This window comes from Grus americana, chromosome 5, assembly GCF_028858705.1.
Source record: "Grus americana isolate bGruAme1 chromosome 5, bGruAme1.mat, whole genome shotgun sequence".
Taxonomy (NCBI): domain Eukaryota; kingdom Metazoa; phylum Chordata; class Aves; order Gruiformes; family Gruidae; genus Grus; species Grus americana.
The window spans coordinates 10,856,266-10,874,199 of record NC_072856.1 but is presented as its reverse complement, the minus strand read 5'-3'; the positions used below and the strand labels follow the sequence as shown (position 1 = coordinate 10,874,199).

Sequence of the window (17,934 nt, the reverse complement as noted above, 5' to 3'; positions counted from 1 at the left end):
CAAGGGATGGGGGGGTGCGCTTGGGGCCCTTTGCTGAAGCAGGGCACAGTTCGAGGAAGGCTGAGCTGAGAGCGCATGATTCTGGCTCATGGTCAAGCAGCCAGGGTGGGATGAATCTGTGTCCTCCGCTGGGCGCTACAGCCACGCTGCTCAGCCCCAGAGCACAGTGCATGGGCACCGCCACAGAGGTCAGTTTAACTTGCCAAAGAGAGAGCGAGAAGACACACATTTAAATGGGCACCCTAAAGACTGTCTACATTAAGCCAGCCATTTCTTGTTTTGGCCCTGGTGTTTCCAAGTTTGTAATACACTGTTGCCCTCTTCCTTCCCCCAAACAGGTTGTAACAAACAGGGATACACAAGAAACCCTGCTCTGCATGGCTTGTGTATTTGAAGTGTCGAACAGCGAACATGGAGCACAGCATCATATCTACAGGCTTGTAAAGGACTGAGCAGTTATTTATATATACACTTCATTTCACTTCTTTATCAAAACACAGACTGTAAACCTCAACACTAAGTGGCAGTGCCTCTGGCCCAACTTTCACCCACATTTTTCTAAATCCTGTTCTAGTGAAGTCATTTTTAATGTGTTCATATATAATTGTAGCTGTGAAATTCTGGTACAGTTGTAAAAATTATTTCTAAAACTAAGTGTTCTTCAAATTTGTAAACCACAGTTCTTTGGGAAGACTGTATTTAAGAACCTAATGCCTCTGTCTGTGGAGGCCTATTTTTAATTCTGATAGAAAAATGTATGACAGAGCATTTGCCATGGGGAAAAACTGACAGCATTTATAAAAATTTATTTTGGGTTTTTTTCCAACATGAAATACTTGTTTTACGATGCAAGTGAAATTGAAATGAATCTTTAGCTATAACTGTAAATGAGTACACAAAGTTAATAATCTTTATAGAATTATCTTTGTAACTAATTAGGGTGGAAGATATGGACGAATGTAATTCACTAAATTATTTTTTAAAATGAAACGTTTTTCTGTTTGAAACCAAATGAAAAATATAGCCTTAAGAAATGCCTGATAGAAACAAACAGGTCCTAAAAATTAGGCAAATTTTGTATTTTTTTCTCAACGCTAAAACTAATCTTCTAATCCATTAAACTTTCAAACAGGTATTGCAGAGAAAGAAAACATCATCCCTTACCCCTAACATATCTAGTGTATTTTAAAAGAGTATAAAGTTGTATTGTACTAATATGAAAATTTGATTATTTAATGAAAAAGATGGCTCATTTTGCAATAAGTAGGTAAATACTGAAGATTTAGACTCGGATTATATGTAGTCTTGTGTGTGCAGTTATATTTTATATGGACAACTACGTTTTCTAATAAGTTGAGTGAAAAACTTGCAACTCTGAAATTAACAGATGAATGGAAACAACTGACATTGCGACAGCATTGAGTAATTCGTAACCTGAAAGCAAAACGCTAATGTGTTTAAAAGAATACGTACACCTCTGAAAGGATCAACAGCTTTAATATCTATGAGGCGCTAGAAAATCACAACCAACATCAGGCAAAGATGATGGGAAAGGGGAGGGGTTTTTTTTTTTTTCCCCCCTCCTTTTCCTCTTTATCACGGTGCTCTTACACCTCTCCCAGTTGTCTCTCCAGTTCCAACTGGCGAAGACCTTATATGAAACAAACACATACATACCACATGGGGTCTGACGTCCTTTTGCGTTCATCCTTCTGATCTATTCAGGGAAGACTCCAGAAGTGAAGTACAGCTGGAGATATTTTAATACTGTAAGGTTTCAAACTGTGGCTGCGGGTGTGAGTGATAGTCTGAGATACGCACAGGTGAGAGAAGTAGTGTCGTTCCTCCTGGCCGCACCAGAGAGCGTTGCTCAGTTTCTTCTGCTGTGCAAACAGCGCTGCCCCACAGTTGCCCAAGCAGCAGCAGTTGTTTCAGCAAGTGCTGGGCCAGCAGCAGGCTCTCACGCAAAACATTTGTCAGAAAGGCTGAGGACTGCCCAGCCAAGCACAAGCCACCTTAAAGATCAGTCATGAGGTCTCGGCAAAGAGCATTCTTGGAAAGGTCTTCTGCAGTCCTGAATCAGAGAAGTTAACACTGAGCAGGTCCATCCTCCCTGCCCTTTACTGATGTGTGCCCAGGCACAATTTAAGTCTAAAATTTACTCCCAGGCACAGTGCTGTAGTCTTCAAAAAAAATCCAGTCCTAATTTTTGAATATTGTATGTCTGCATAGTACCTTCTGTTAGAACCACCCGCTGTTGAATTATCTAGACTAGAATATAGCCTAGACAGGGTAGCGGGTTGCTGCGTGTCTGCGTCAGACCGGGTTGATCCTTAATGCTGGTCAGGACTCGGGTTAGAGGATGATACAAACATCACTGAGGGGAAAGGAGACTGCTTACAATCCTTAGCCTGTCTCTCATCGAATGCTTGTAGGTAGATGATTGCTGTGATGTCTAGCTGTTACCTGCTTGTGGATATTAGGGCTGATGATCTTTCAGTTTGTGTTCCATGAACTGAACAGAGAAATATGTCCATGGTAAGGTCTCTTTTAACACTCATTTTTAACACTAACAATCACATCAGGAAAAGCACTGCATTGTAACAGCCTAACGGTAGCCCTTTATTCTAAGCACTTGGTGTTACAAGTCAAAAACTACTTTTTTTGCTTTATTTTGTTCTAAAGTTGTCTTTTATTTAGGGTTTGAATTGTGGTTTTGGTGATTTTATTTTTTTTAAATAACAAGCAAACTCTTTGAGGCATATAAAGCATGTAAGTGAATTCGCAAAACCAGGTACAGTTTTTTTTTAATAGAATCTGGCACACTACATATGCCATAACTATAGGGTATAAAAAGTCACAATGTTTATTGGTGTTCACATATGTAATATTAGGGAAACTACTTCCATTGTCTTTTCTTTACACTTCTGTAAATGATCCATACCCTGTATATGTTAATTCTTAAAAGCCTTAATCCTTCAACTGTTCGGTGTGGGGTGTGTAGTCCAACAGGCTGCCTGTAAACTGTGAGCTCTTTTGTAAGCTGGAAGTACTTATCTTGTTACTGTTACTTTTTTGTAGGAACCTTTTAATTGAGAGCTGCCAAAGCATTACAATATGCAGTGCCTTAGCATTATATTAGAAGTACCTTTAGCCTCTTAACATAAATTTTATATATTGTTTTATTAATTGGTTCCATTTTTTAAAAATATCTGTATTTTTTCCCACAGAAACGCTCTTTGACTGCCTGGTCTAAACCAACCTTCTGTACAAGTCAGTCCCACTACTACGCAGTTAAATGTCTATACCAAAAGGAAAGGTTACAGATTCTTAGTTCTCCATGAAAAGTGAATTGTATTAATAAATGCTGCCTTTTTAAATTTCATGACCAAATAATTAATTGTGACTCTTCTGCACTCTAGCATGAAAGTGCCTTTGGTTTGAAATTCCAGCTTAGAAAAGTGCTGCCATAATAATGACAATTTGTAGAGAGACCAAAAATATTTAGTTATCACCGTAATGCCTTTGGTTTATTGGAATAAGTTGAATCTACAGGCTTCTATTCACAAAAGAGCACCATTTAGAGCAAAGTAATTTTGCTAACGATCAGCCTGCTGAAGAGTAATCTACTGTTTGCCATTTCTGACAGCATTGCAAACCAGCAACTGATTTGTCTGTGATATAAAAATGAAAATTATTCATATTGATATTCTCTTCATCCAGTCATGCATCTGCATAATGAGAGATCCATATACTGCAGAATTTCAGACAGTGGACAAATGTGACTTTATTGTTCTCCTCTGATAATATTTTGGTATCTGTGAAGATTTTTTTTTTGTTTAGACAGAAGATTTTGTTTACAAAGTTGTGCATGCTGAAAGTCAGATGCATAAACCAAGATGAAAATGGAGAACAGACAATAGCTAGGGTAAATGCAATTGCGTGGGTTTAAGCATTGAAATGTTGAGTGTGAGCATTGTGGATGAAGGTGCTGTTAGATAAACTCTGGCTAGCATGATTCAAAACACAGGGTTGTTTTGTTTTGTTTTTCTCCCAGATGATGTCTTGGAAAAAAAAAAAAGCTCCTCTTAATAATGTGTCTGTATTTGATACCTTCTGTGAACGGGGGCCAATACTGTACACTACAACTAAAATTGATGGGACGAGGAGCAAGATTTTAAGAAAACTATGTTAGAAAGAACAGATATCAGCAAAACCAAAAGCTGTCAGAGGGATTATATAGTTGTGAATACAATTTTAACTTGATTTTTAAAGTATTTGATGAAAACTAAGATTAACTTTTTATATATAGAAATATTGTGACACTGTGTGGTAAATATTGTGATAATTCAAGTTCCCTGTCTCTAAAATATTATTTTTGTTATTCCTTCAAGGTCTAAATCTCACTTACCTCTATAAGACAAGTAATCCTGTTGAACTCAATGAGACTGAGGTAGGGCAAAGACACTTTCGCCCCACAAGTAGAGCATATATTTTCAGTTATTACCAAACATTTCAGCTGTACTAGTAAATATTTGTGACAGATTACACTTCTGTCTCATTAAAATATTAAAATAAGCATAATGGTACCATTTGGGGCTGTTAAAAATTACTACTAACAAATGTAGTTTTACTTACTTGAATTCCAGAATGATTTTATGTAGGTACTGCACCACTATTTTGAAGGAATTGCAGACATAATGCCTGTTTCTCACTTTCCCTTTCTACTGCAGCTACAGCTCATTAAGTTTGGCAGTAGCTCCTTCCGTTAAAACCTCCACGGTATAGGCTATTGGAAATAATGAAGGGTGTACATTAATGTTGAATGTAAGTAACTGGCCAGTTCAAGGCAGATACAACATTTGACGTACTAATCCATATCTATTTATTTTTTCCACTGCAAGTCCCAGGGCATACTCGCTTCCTGAAGCAGTTCCCCTCACAGTTTTCCTGGGTCACTCAATCACTCATATGAGAAACTTTTTGTCTACCCTTTCCTTAACCCATACTGATACACGTACCCAGTCACACAGCAGATGTGAGTAATAGAATCCAGTTTTGTACTTTTCTCAGGATGATCTCTTTTCCCCTCCTTATCTTACATGACGAGATGTTTAGCCCCCTAAAAAAGATTGTCAAAGTACAAGAAACACTTTGGACATCTTAATCTTTTAACTTTTCAGGTCATTCTTGCTGAGATCATGTATTAGTTTTAGTGTGTAAATTAAATCTTAAATGCACTCAGTTGACTAAAAGGAGATGGATCCCTCTTACCTCCTTACAGAATATGTGTTTTTGTTTTTGTTTTGTTTTGTTTTCTGGGCCTCTGATTCAGGCTCATGACTGCAGACAAAAAATACAATATGTGCCTGAAAAAAAAAAAAAGACAAAAGAATTTTATAACATTGAAAACCTGAATAGCCTTTAATTCTTCAGTACATTTTATGTAAAACAGGTTGGGGTTTTGTTTTGGGGTTTTTTTGCCATGTGCATTTGTTCACATTTGTAAATGACTTAATGGAATTCTCACTTTATGTTTATTTGTGTAATGTGTATAAAATGGGTTTGTGACTTAAGCATATTCATATATGGTCAGTGGTTACTTTAATATTGTACTGCTGCTGGTAACTTTTGATGTAGAACTTGCCTTTTGATGATAAAGTACCTCTAGGTTAGACAGGGAGGGAAGGCTCTTTGAAAAAAGTGAATGTTCTCCAATGTTTTCTTAACATATTTGCAGAAGCTTTCAAAAGGAGTTTCAGTCAAACCTCTTGGCAGTACAGTATTCTTGTATTTGTTATTGTCTGTGTGTAGGTACTGGTACCTTTTTTTGTTTAAAATGTTTTAAGTGTTGGCTTTAAAGTGAATTTATCTTTAGTATGATAGTAATATGAAAATTATAGGTTTTGTGTGCAGAGAATTTTTTTATAAAGTGCTTTGTAAAAAAAAAAAATGTATTCTAGCTTTCGCGGTACATATGTGTGATAACTTTAATATCCATGACAGTTAAGTGCAATTATTTCATCACTCTAAAAATGCTATTTTTGTGTCGGTTACTGCAGGTGTTTTCATGTCTTTGCAAAGTGACACATTTTGATGCCTTCTTGATAAAGTGGTAGAATTTTTGTAGCTTTCTAGAAACTTTGTATTCATACAGTATCGATTGAAAATAAAGAAAATGAAAGTGTTTTGTGCATTTATCTTAATCTCTTACATCAATCTCTTTTTAATGTTGGGTGCAACTTTCAAAAGCGTTTTCCAAAGTAGCACAAGGCCAGATCTGCAGTAATATCTGTGTACCTCCCTAAAGGTGCAATGGAGACCCAGCAGGATTTACAAAAACCTGTAGGGATGGCACTCAAGGCTGGCACATCTGGAAGCCATGTTCAACAAATATATGTTCTGGCATTTTATCAGCAAGAAAGGTGACTACCCTTAGCTGTGTGTCTTCCTAAAGGAACCATGGTGGATTTTTGTGAAACATCATTTAAACCATACTTTTTTAAAAGGAAAAGCCCTGTCCCCCTTTCTTCCAGAAGCAGGAATGACCTATTCAAAATCTTATGTAATAAATTATGTCAAATACATCGCTAACTTGGCAATGAGAACTGACTGAGGAACACAGTAGTTATCTGAGGTTGAGGTGTTTCTTCCAGAAGGTCACTGAGCTCTGTGGGAACTGAGGTCCTAAAAATGTGATGTTTTTCAAGAGACTGATCTCTAGTTTTTCTTAAACCACTTCCCCTCAGCTGGCAGCTGTACCTGGTATGATCAGAGAATGAAACAGGATCAAGTTACTTGCCGCATTCATGAAGTGAAACCACCTAGCTAGGGGAAAAAAAAGGCAAGAAAAAGAGAATAAGAAGAATATCCTGGATCAACTGAAATCAATGGGAACATGACCAGGACTTGGCAGAGGAAAAAAAAAAAGTACATCTGGCTCATCTTCTGCTTCAAAAGGAGAGCAGTGGCTTTTGAATAAACCACATGCCCCTCCCACACACCCCACTTCTTTTGGGTGGCAGATGTTCCACTGCCATTTTTAAAATGCCAGCAGAGCACCCCCCACGTGCAAGATGAATGGGTTGAGAACAACGCACAGACACGGGCCTGTTTTGACCCTGTTTTCTCTTCTTTGTTCCCCATTAAGTATAAGGCTTCAGCCCTTTGAAGTGGGTTAGCTGTTTCAGAAGCAACCTGCTTCTTAATTAAGTTCTGCTTCTTAATTAATTTAGGTTAAAAACCCATAAATCTTCCACCTTTGGGAAAAATGTCATGCAGCGTTTCAGGTTGGAGTCCCCATATAACGTCACACCATTAGTTTATTAACAAGCTGCCCTCAGCAGAAGCAGCGGCCTCTCCCTGACTAAGCACAGTCTGGTTTATGCAAACATGGCAGCGTGGGGAGGGAACGAAGACAACAGACCAGTTACTCCGTGCCGTTTTATGAGGTGCAGAATGGTGAGCTCTATGCAGTCCATGCACTTTTCTGTGGATTTTTTTTTTAAAAGATGCAGCCTACTTGACACTACAAATACAGAATACACATAATGCTTACAAACCCAAGAGGAAAAGGAGGGTTTGGAGCTAAGCAGCGTGTTAGCAGTAGTTCCCCCACACAGCTCTAGCTGTTCCTCCCAACCCTGACCTTTCACAGCCATACTATTGTTGTCTGGGGCCCTTCAAGAAGAAACAGCTGAACAATCTGTTACACCGAACAGCAGTAGCTTTGCAATGTTCATAAATAATTACCTACCTTGTAGAGAAGTGTGACACTTAATTGGTTAATGGTTGTAAATTGTTATATGATTGCTGCTGTTTTGTGAGAGCTAGAGCTGTGCTGCAGACACTAGAAACTTGGTGAAGGTGGGAAGGGTAGGAGGGAGTGGGTAGAGAGACTGTACTGGGAGTGGAGGGAAAAGGAAAAATTGTAGAAACCCTGAGTGCAGGTGGCTGTGAAAAAAGCAGTAGCAAGGTATTGCTTTTCAAAGAAAATCAAAAGCTGAGGACAGGAGAAAATAGGAAGAAAGGAGGGAAAGGAACATTTGAAGACCACCACAACCAACAAAGTCGTTCATCAGAAGAAGGAGGGAGAAGCAAGACTAAGAAAAAGGCTACAAAAAAACCAGACAAACATTCACCTTCTAGGTCAGGGAATAGAATTGCCTTTTTTTTTTCCCCCCTCCCATATTGCTTCTTATTAGCCCTTTCCAGTTTTGGTACGTATCCTCTTTAAGCTTAAGGGAAAGGGCTGCTGTAGGCCTCCATTCTTGTGTGCCTCACTGTGGAGAATCAACAAAGCCCAAAAATCTCAGCAGCAAGGCCCCCTATAGCCTCCCTGATAGATGAAGAGCTGTCAGTTTGGTTTTGGTTGGAAAGCAGTGAGCATGAGCTATAGCCGGAAGAGTACCTGAAACAATCAGCTGAGCAAAGACACTTGAGTACAAGTGACTGGTCTCAATTTGTCCAGCACTGGTGATTTCTCAAGCCACCTTCCTTCCATATATGTGTGGTTTAGGGTGCGTGCACAGAGTTCATTATAGGTTTAGGTTGATGAATTTCAAAAATGTTGTTTTCCATGCTCCTCACTCTATCCTAGAGGTGACAGCATAAACAGCTAACCCTGATGTTATTAAATTGGAGCAGAAAGAGAAAAAAAAAAACCAAAACAAAAGTTTTTTCATAAGTCTGCTTCCAAACTTCTTTATCAGCTGTTAGAGAAGTCCACACACAGGGACCAGTTTTGGAGCCTTAGGCATTATAGCTTTCCCTAACTGGTAAAGTCAGTGTCCCTCTATGATGGGGGTTGGGGCCATCAGAGCAAGTGGTGCAGGAGCCGTGATTAACGTGTACACGTCCCTTTTCAATCCTCTCACACAGTTCAAAGAGGGGATTAGTTCACTACTCGTGCTTACCTTGCACTGCACCTTACTGCTTTGCTTTCTGGACCTCCAGCAAAGACAGAATATGGCAGCAGCTTTCAGACATACTCTCTGAACAGAGTGCTGAGCTGTATGTGCAGCTGACTTTGGCAATGGATTAACAAACTACAAACGGATTTCTTTTTTCTGCCTGAAGCACAATTAGCCATATTTAAAGATCCTTCTCTTGTTTTGGTTTTTTTTTTGTTAGCAGAGCCCAAAGAATAAGATTTCTTTCCAGACTTTTAGAAATTCCTTTCTGCTAAGATCATATATTCTCTACAGTGTTATCAGAGAATTTATTTTTTTCCAAGACTTGTCTTTTCTTATCCTTTCACCTGTGATGTTGAACTTCCTAGTGAGCATTACACTTGGCAAAATGTACAAGAACAGCATTCAGGTTATAACCATTCCCTTCAGTACACTGTGAGAACACTTCCTTTTTGATGCAGCTCTATGTTAATTGGAGGGGATGGAGGGGACATTACCTGTGTCTTCACGTGTTTGGCCTTTCCATTAGTTTTAAACTGAACCCACATATGACAAACTCAGCCAATGAAGTACTAGATTCAATCACATTGCACACATATTGCACCATTCCACAGCACAGACAATTTGATGGCTTCATTGTAAAATATACGTACTGGTTTTACTATGATTATATTGCATTTTTAAGAGGTTTTAAGCTAACCTTTATCATCAGAACACCATGATGGGTGGAAACTCAACAGTGCAGTCACCTCCAGAGTTTACAGCAATAAAGTGGGAGACAGAACACTAGTCTCAGCAGGGTTTGTGCTCCCCTATCTCCCCCAATGATCTCCTGTTTTGAGGGAGGTGGTGGTGAGTAATGTTTGGGAGGTGCCCCAAAACTTTCCCGCGATAGGCTCTGGATAAGTGCGAAGGAGCAGGTTGATGTGGTGCAGCGATGAGCATACTCCAAACCTTTTAGTTTTCCTGCCCACTTTCACCTGTTTCCCAGCCAACAAAAGGACACAATGTCATGTGGACAGTGCACTAATACATGAACACGGGGGTCTCGAGATCTGACACCCCCCCATTTTTGCAGAATTTTTCTCCAACTGCTCCCTTCTCTGAAAGGCTATTACTTGAGACTCACAATTCCTCTTCACTCTGGTTGAGGCTCCGCAGGGCATGCAGAGCACTCAGACACAACTATGGCATCAGCTTAGCATTTTTTTTCCATGCAAACAAAACATCTTCCCATTAAGAACATCACTGCTGGAAGTGGTACAAAGGTAATAGCCACTCTGAGAGAGCAAGTCTAAAGGCTCAGAGCCACTGAGAGGAACCAAACAGGGCAGCCCCAGGCAGTCAGGCAGGCTCTCTCCATGTGGCCTGCTCTAGGGTAATGTGGTTCCTCAGCAAAGGAGGAGGTGGGAAGAGAACTGTCTACCCCTGCAAACTGTAGCACCAAGGGAACAGGTAAGAGCACAGCGGAGAAAGTTAGCTTGAAGGTACCCAAATACTAAGGGAAGGAAGCATTAGCCATGAGGATTAGCCATGATTTGAAGATGAAGCTGATGAAGCAGGAGATAGGGTAAAGGCTGTTTCAGAGAACTGCAGAGGAGAAGGCTTTTCCACTACCTCTGGTCAGACACATAAAAGAGCAGGGACAAAAGTCGGTGTTAATCAGCTGGAGGCAGCTGGAAAAGTATCAAAGAAAGAGAAATTAACTCAGAGGACAAGACTGAGGAAAGCATACAGGGTGCTCATTAATATGAATTAGTATGAATATGGCCAATAACCTGGTAGGGAACCACTGAGTGGTGGAAGGGGTGAAGAACATCAGACAATGCCCAAAATACTGAAAGAACAGGTGCAGAGCTCTGCGTGTTCAAGTGGCTGGATAGTTGTGAGTGACCATTGCCAACATCAGAAGTTACTGCACAAATGAGGCTTTCTCGGGTGTGCCTGAGACACATGGGAAAGCTGTGGATGCAGCAGTAGACAGATTTACAGATAAGAAAGATCTGGGATGAGATGGAGAATTCAAGATCAGGGCTGCCCACAGGTTCCACAGGAGGGAGGCAGATGGGAGGTCGAGGGGAGCAAGGAGATAAAAGCCATGGAGATAGAGCTGCACAGTACCGACCTGTGAAGTGGTCTGTCAGCTCCAACAACTAGCTCTTCCTTACTAGAACAGTGTGTGGTGGTAGGAGACAGCATGGTGTGCTTTTGTCTGCAAAATGGGGAACAGGGAAGTCGTGAGACTAACGGCTCTCCAAACACACACTCGTGGCTGAAAAAACAAGACGTCATCTGGAGCTCATTTTCGGCTGCCTGTTGACAAGACAGACAAGTATTTGTGCGTAAGAGATGGTCACGATAACAAAGGAGATCTGTGGATACTGATACCTGTACAATATAATTTAGAAATTTGTGCAGTGTGGATGGTTTGTTACCTTTGTAGTCCCCAAACAACAGGCATGTAATCATGTAATGGGGGGTGTTCAGTTTCTTTAACAAACAACAACAAAAAAATCTGTATAATATTTAAGCTTTCTGTTCAAAGGTTAAACACAAAGATGCTGCTCAGCCATTAGAAAAGTACCTGATGAGAAGCTGGGACTCTGGGCTCAGAGTACGTGCTGCTCAGCTCTGCTGAAAACTAGGAAACAGTCTTGGTGCTGAGAGTGTGCACAGCCCCATATCATGTAGGAAATGCCAGGCATACAGAGGCCATGCTAAGAGGCAAAAGAGTAGAAACCTCTCTGCCAGTAAGTGAACAAAAAAGCTTGAAAGTCTGTCCAAGAGACAACCCAAGATGTCTTTAAAAGAAACATTCATTCTTACTCCCTTTCATTTCAAGATTGTATCAATCTGTACAATAACTGGATTTAAGCCTCCATACTATAACAAAGTCAGGTTTTGTGCTTATACAAAGTATCACTTTGTGCTACTAACATCTGACAAAGTCCCTCAGCCAGGAGCCCGGGAGGCTCATGCATATTCCAAATTTTCTCCTCAGACCCTCCACCAAAGTGGCCCAAATCTTTGGGGATGCCCAAGAGAAGGATATGGCCCTAAGACAACAGCTAGATCTTGAAGGATTCTGGTGCTTACTGCTGCAACGCAGTCTAATGTAGAGCATGGAATGGCAGTGAGTCTCATCAGGCTTTGCTGTAGTCATTTCATGACTACAGCATGTCTCAATCTGTTTACCTGCAAGTACTAGGTATAATCAGGTTAGATAAGACCATTACCATGGTACGTAACCTTTGGACTTTGGCTTGAGGCTTCTACTTTCCCTTCTGGAGAGATCATGTCATATTTCACTGTCTATTTTATTTCTTTCTCCTTTATTAGAGTCGTGTTCAGTACCCTACACAGATTGATTTTCCTGGAGGCACAAACAAGCAGATAGAATCTAGAGGACGCTTAAATAAAGGGAATCATTTTAAATGGTCTTTGAATTAATAAATATATATAAAGATAAATAAGAAATATAGAGATATATAGGACATATAGGTAGTACAAACAAATCATGATCCATCTGTCCACTGTGCTCTGTTTATGTGTGCACTCAATGCTAGGATATCCTGGAAAGCAATAGCTCTCTGTTCTTCATCTTTCTGGATGCACTTGTGATCCCAGCTGGGACACAGGAAATTTTCCACGATCTCAAGTGAGTGAAGGCTGGATCTCTAGGTAATATATTGTGCCTAATAGGAAGAGTTTACTCTAAAAGAATACCTAAAAGGCAAGTCTACCTTCTCAACTAACTGAATTTAAGCTGACAGAATATGCACTTCTACTGTAGCAGCTACTAATTAGCACAAGAGAAAAGAACTACCAATTTAAACATTCTGGTGACCTGCAGGCAGAGGGGGTCACTGTTGTTTTTTAACAGAAACTTCTCACCTTACTTCCCCCCTCCCGTATTCCTGCCAGCCTGACCTTTCTTTGATCTGCTGTAAATCTTGAAGGTCATCTCCCTTCTACTTTCTGGATCTGTGTTCAGAAAGAACAACTGCAGCACTCATCATGAATAACTATGAAACAACTCCTTCTGAGTCTGCTTTGGAGATGGGTTGATCCCTTCCTGCCTAATTAACAGAATACGGAGTGGGACCCTCAGCACAAGGTGAGCAGGATTTGGTAAGATATTTGGTTTTCTCAGTCTTCTCTAGCGCACAGTCTGAATACGTAATGTAGAAATTTATTCATAAAATAGGCACCAAAGTGGAAAGATTTGATCTACCTAAACAACTACTACAAAAAAATACCTGCTTGTCTTCCTCCCCTTTCTCACTATGGTCTGGTTCAGAAACACAGTTTGGTACTTGAGAATAGCCTGTACCTACTACCTCAGTCTATATGTATTTTTAGGGACCTACTAATGTATAAGCAAATGTCATACATTGTGTTTTCCATTCTCTTCCAAAGCTGTCCCCTGGACCAACAGCATCCTACCTGTTACTTTCAGTTGCTAAATCAATTCAACATTGGCCCAAATCTCTGTTGAAAGGAAGGAAAACTGTACCAGTTACCACAACATATTGACTTCTGTCAATGTTAACAAAGTTAACGTTAAAAAAAAAAACAACCACCAACCAAACCCTCTAGTTTTTAGATCTATTTCAGGTTGATTGTTTATTTCTTTGTATTTCTTCACATCATTGCCAATAGAGTCAGCCATGTATTCTCTTAGCTTGGTTCCAAATTCTCTATCGCCTGGCCTACATGATACCCTATGTCACATGGCACATAAAATAACAGAGGCTCTCTCTCCTGGAGACCTCTATGTACCTCTGGAGTAGTTCAAACAGAAATTTAAAGCACCAATTTAGTTCCAGACTTGCTTCCAACTACTGTTAAAGGTAGGTCACTGGAGGAATCAGACTTGGATTTTAGTCAGTCAGACTATCTTTGTATCCCTCGAAAGAAGATCAAGGCCAAACGCTGCAGATACTGGCCTTGCAAGAGATGCTCAGTGGCTTTGCCAGTCTGGGAATACAGCTGTGCTGTGATACACTGGCATGAAATGGTTTAAAAGCTGAGTGAGGCACCTCAATTGAATTACACAGTTCAAGGAAAACTAAGACTACTAAGCATATAGAAACCATCTGACTCTCCACAGAAAAGTTATTACTCAAAAGGCTTTTGTGCTCTCCAAACAATCTGATCTCTAGTTACTGCAAAATTGTTTGCCTTCTCTCTTTGAACTGAATTTCAATGTGTCCTTGCATGAAGAACATAATGAAGTACATGCCTATGGCAAGTACTGTTTAAAGCACTGTCCTTTATTCCTAGAGACATTTCCAGGAAATGCAAAGCACCTCTGGCTTTATCACAGTCTCTCTCTTCTGTGTCACTTTTTGCTCAGGGGATGACACTTGGCTAGACAGGATTTAGCACAAACACAACCCGGCAGATCTCCCCCACTCAGGCAGGCAGGTGAGAGTCGTGCCTTGCTGGAAGGCAGACACGACAGGGCCTGTAACCTGAAGGCAGCACAGAGCATTTTAGAATTGTGAGGCATAAATCCAAAGATCAATTCCTTCACCTCCCAAAGGTGTGCCTTTGAACAGGCAAAGATAAACACCAAAGAGACAGATCCCACTGTTGGTGTCAATGCTATAGAAATGTAACTGTCCAAGTTATAGAACAAAAGCTGATGGGGATTGGTATTCCTGTTCAAAAATCTCACCCTCAGGGAAGTGGGACATTTGAAAGCGATTATCAGGCACACAGCTCATTCTGGGGGTGGCTGGTGACTCACCCCGGGCATTTCTTGTGGCACCTGAACATAGCATTACAAGCAAAATATGAAGTGGCGCTTTTTTGTCTCTTTCTGAAATGCTGTCCAGGAAGGGCCCCTCATGTTACACACCTTCCAAATTGCTGGCTGGTTAGATACAGAAAAAGCCCAGTGGTACCAGGCCACTCAAGACAGAGTGGCAACAGCATGGAGCAGCTTGCGTAAGGGGCCAGGCTCTCATTAGCATCTCTTAGTCACACGTGTGAGATCTCTGCCACTCCACCCTGAGGCCCAGGGAGGCATCACTGTTTTTCCAGCTCTGCCTTTACTGAATAACTCGGCTAATAGCATCAGATGAAGTAGTGATTTTCTGATGTTTGGCCAAGCTGTTAACATTGTCATTCTAGCACATTTTAACAAGTATAGACAGGTCTGGGCATTAGTCATATTTCTACAGGCAGGTTTTTTTCTTTGTCTCTTTTTTTCTTTTCTATCTTACCCATTTTACTGGGCTTCAAAGCCCTCAGTGGAAACAGATGTGTGAATGTTATAAAATTATGTTGCTAAATCAGGGCTTTTTTCTGACTTTATACAAGTTGTATGTCAAAAGACACTACAAGTAGGAGGGCCAACTGCTTTGCATTGAGAAAAGCTCCATGTATATACAACTTATTCTACAGGCTACAATCTCCAAATGGATGCTAGTGGTTTTGGTGGTACATCTGAAAGTACAAGCTTTTCAATACTTTATCACATCTTCACTGGTCAACAGATGGCCCTAGCATCATTAACTGTATCATGGAGATGACTTTATGATATGTGAATACCTCGGAAGCATGTATTTATTTTCCTGGGGCTCCTCTGAGCAGAAGTTCAGCCTGCAATCCTCAGCAAGTCTGTGACACTCAAAGGTTTGTTTCAGTGAAGTTCACAGCATGAAAGCCTTATATGCCTCCCAGACTTGAATTAAAGGGTGGTACACAAAGAGTTTCTGAAGAAACTCCTGCAGTGAGCGCTGTTTCTTAGCAAAGTATTGGGCCATTACTCTACCTTGCCTATAGCAGCTGTTTAAGAAGTGCTTCAAGTAACGTAAGAAAGTATCCCGTTTCTTCCCTTTGTGCAAGTCAGACTGACTCACAGTCTGGGATGGGCTTGTTATGTGCAAAGCAAATACAAATAAAAATCATTAAGGAATGGGAATCATTAGATATGGACAATAGAGCTGTGAAGCTTGTTACCAGCACCCATCACTCCTGGTATGTGACTGATTCCTGCCGAGGAGCCCAGACGCTGTACAGGGGCTGTACGGCTCCAAGACGGCAGCTGAGCACAGTGCGTCCTTGCCCGCAGTCCGCCTGCTCCTTTGTGGCCCAACAGGCTGCAGCAAACATGACAGCAGGGCTTGCACTCGTCAGAGCAACAGATTGCAAAGCATCCGGCGATACCGGGGCCACGCTTATGTGGCAAAATGTGCTATGATACGAAGAGGCGAGCTGCCTGCTGCACTACGGCAAAGCAGATTGCATAGCATTAGCACTGGTGACAACAGGGCACTCATTGTGTGGGACAACAAGTCACACAGAGAATGTGCAAATGTGATTGGTTGGGCCCACTTAACATATGCACAGCAGAGTGACATATGGCAATTGGTGACTTTCCTGCTGCAGATGCTGAAAGGCTTTGTTTCGGTACAGTGCGTGGTGCAGATCCAGTACAGCATTCCCCCTTTGGTGAGGAGCAGCCTGAGTGCCAGCAGCGCTCTCCCCCACCTCCAGGCACCACAGACTTCTGGTGCCGTGAGTGCTTCTAGCTGTGCTGAGCAGACTCTCTGTTACTGAAACCCTTCCCATCAGCCAGAGCCTGGGGCATGCTGAGAAATATGTGTAATGTAAAAACATGATGGAGATGGACTCCCATTTGAACTCCTTGTGCCCTTTGCATTTGGGTTTCAATTCACATAAATTCACATATATATATATATCACATCACAGCCTGAAACAAACTGTATCTAAAAGTGTTTACTTTTTCATTAGAACCTTTGTTTTCAAAAGTTTCTCTCTATTAATGATATAAACAGATAAGTAGATTATGATAAATAGTGACAAATAGATTTTTTTTTTTACTCTGTTAAGCAAAAGTTTACATGGACGTTAAAAAAGACAAAGCAAAATTATCTTTTCCTGGCTGTGGAACTGAGACAAAATGGAAAAAAAGGTTCTATCAGCTTGCTCATGCAGGAAAAACATGGAAGAAGATTTTGAAATCCTGGCACAGGTTGTAGCTGTGCTCACCTGTGCAGAGCCATGAGATGAGCACAGTCTGTTAACTACAGTACCAGACTAGGGCAGAGATACAGAGATCTATTCTCCTCTCTGCCACTGATCACCTGTGTGATCACTGGCAAATCACTTCAGCTCAACATGCCTCAGAAATAAAGATATGATACTCATCCCAGTGCACTGCTTTGCAACTGTCTGCTGACTGTAGAACGGAAGACAAGATAGGAGCTGATTTTACAGCACTGAATCATTTCACATGGGCCACATTCCCCATCCACCAAGTAACAGCATCCACCAAGCTGAGGGCACAGGGGTCAAAATTTTTTCATCTTATTCCCTATTGCTGGCGTTATCAGTCTTTGCTCACTTGTCATTTTATGTGTTGCTATGGTGAAGAGGAATCAAAATCTACATAGATTTAAAACACTTTGTATACAGACACACAGTCAGGGGCCAAGCGACCAAAGCCAGATGATAACTAAATTCCACCTCCTGCCATGGGATGGGGGTTGATACAAACTCTGTCCTTCCCAGATTTCTGCTTGACCAGACCACAAGATGCAGAACCAGACTGGGACATGGAGTTGGCAGCCACTGCCGCCTCCCATAAGAGAGCAGCTTGAGAGCTGCCCAGTTGAGAGCAGTTTTCTTTGCTTTATGCTCCTTTTGTTTTTTAAGAGCTAGTGAAGGAAATATGTTGTTTCAAAGTGAGGCTGTGCAGTAGCCATACTCTAAGTCAAGCGACTTAACATAAGTTGCTACTATCGTGTTGCAGGAGCAAGAGGCGAAGCAACAACCATGAGTGCTGAGAACACTTTGAGTATAACTGGCTTTGCAACTGCAAATCTCCACTGTATCCAGGCTGCCCAGAGATCACCAGAGGGCTGGGCTATGCTGGCTCTATGATCCTCAAACTAATTTGTCACTGTGGTCCTCAGTGGATCCCTGAGTTGCTGTATTTCCATGCAGAAATACGAGCACGTGCGGTAAGTCTGACTAGTTCTGACTG

The 17,934-nt window shown here is 41.1% G+C and overlaps 1 protein-coding gene across 7 annotated transcripts in view; it reads left to right on the top strand.

Annotated features, from left to right (window-relative positions):
- TEAD1 (TEA domain transcription factor 1) overlaps window positions 1–6,198 on the top strand; it is a 163,936-nt gene extending 157,738 nt beyond the window's left edge. For all 7 annotated transcript variants that reach the window (XM_054826606.1, XM_054826608.1, XM_054826607.1 and 4 more), the window contains one exon: window positions 339–6,198. In XM_054826606.1, coding sequence (XP_054682581.1) covers window positions 339–452 — 114 coding nt within the window. In that variant the 3' untranslated portion in view covers window positions 453–6,198. The remainder of the gene's footprint in view (window positions 1–338) is intronic.
- Window positions 6,199–17,934: the final 11,736 nt, after the last annotated feature.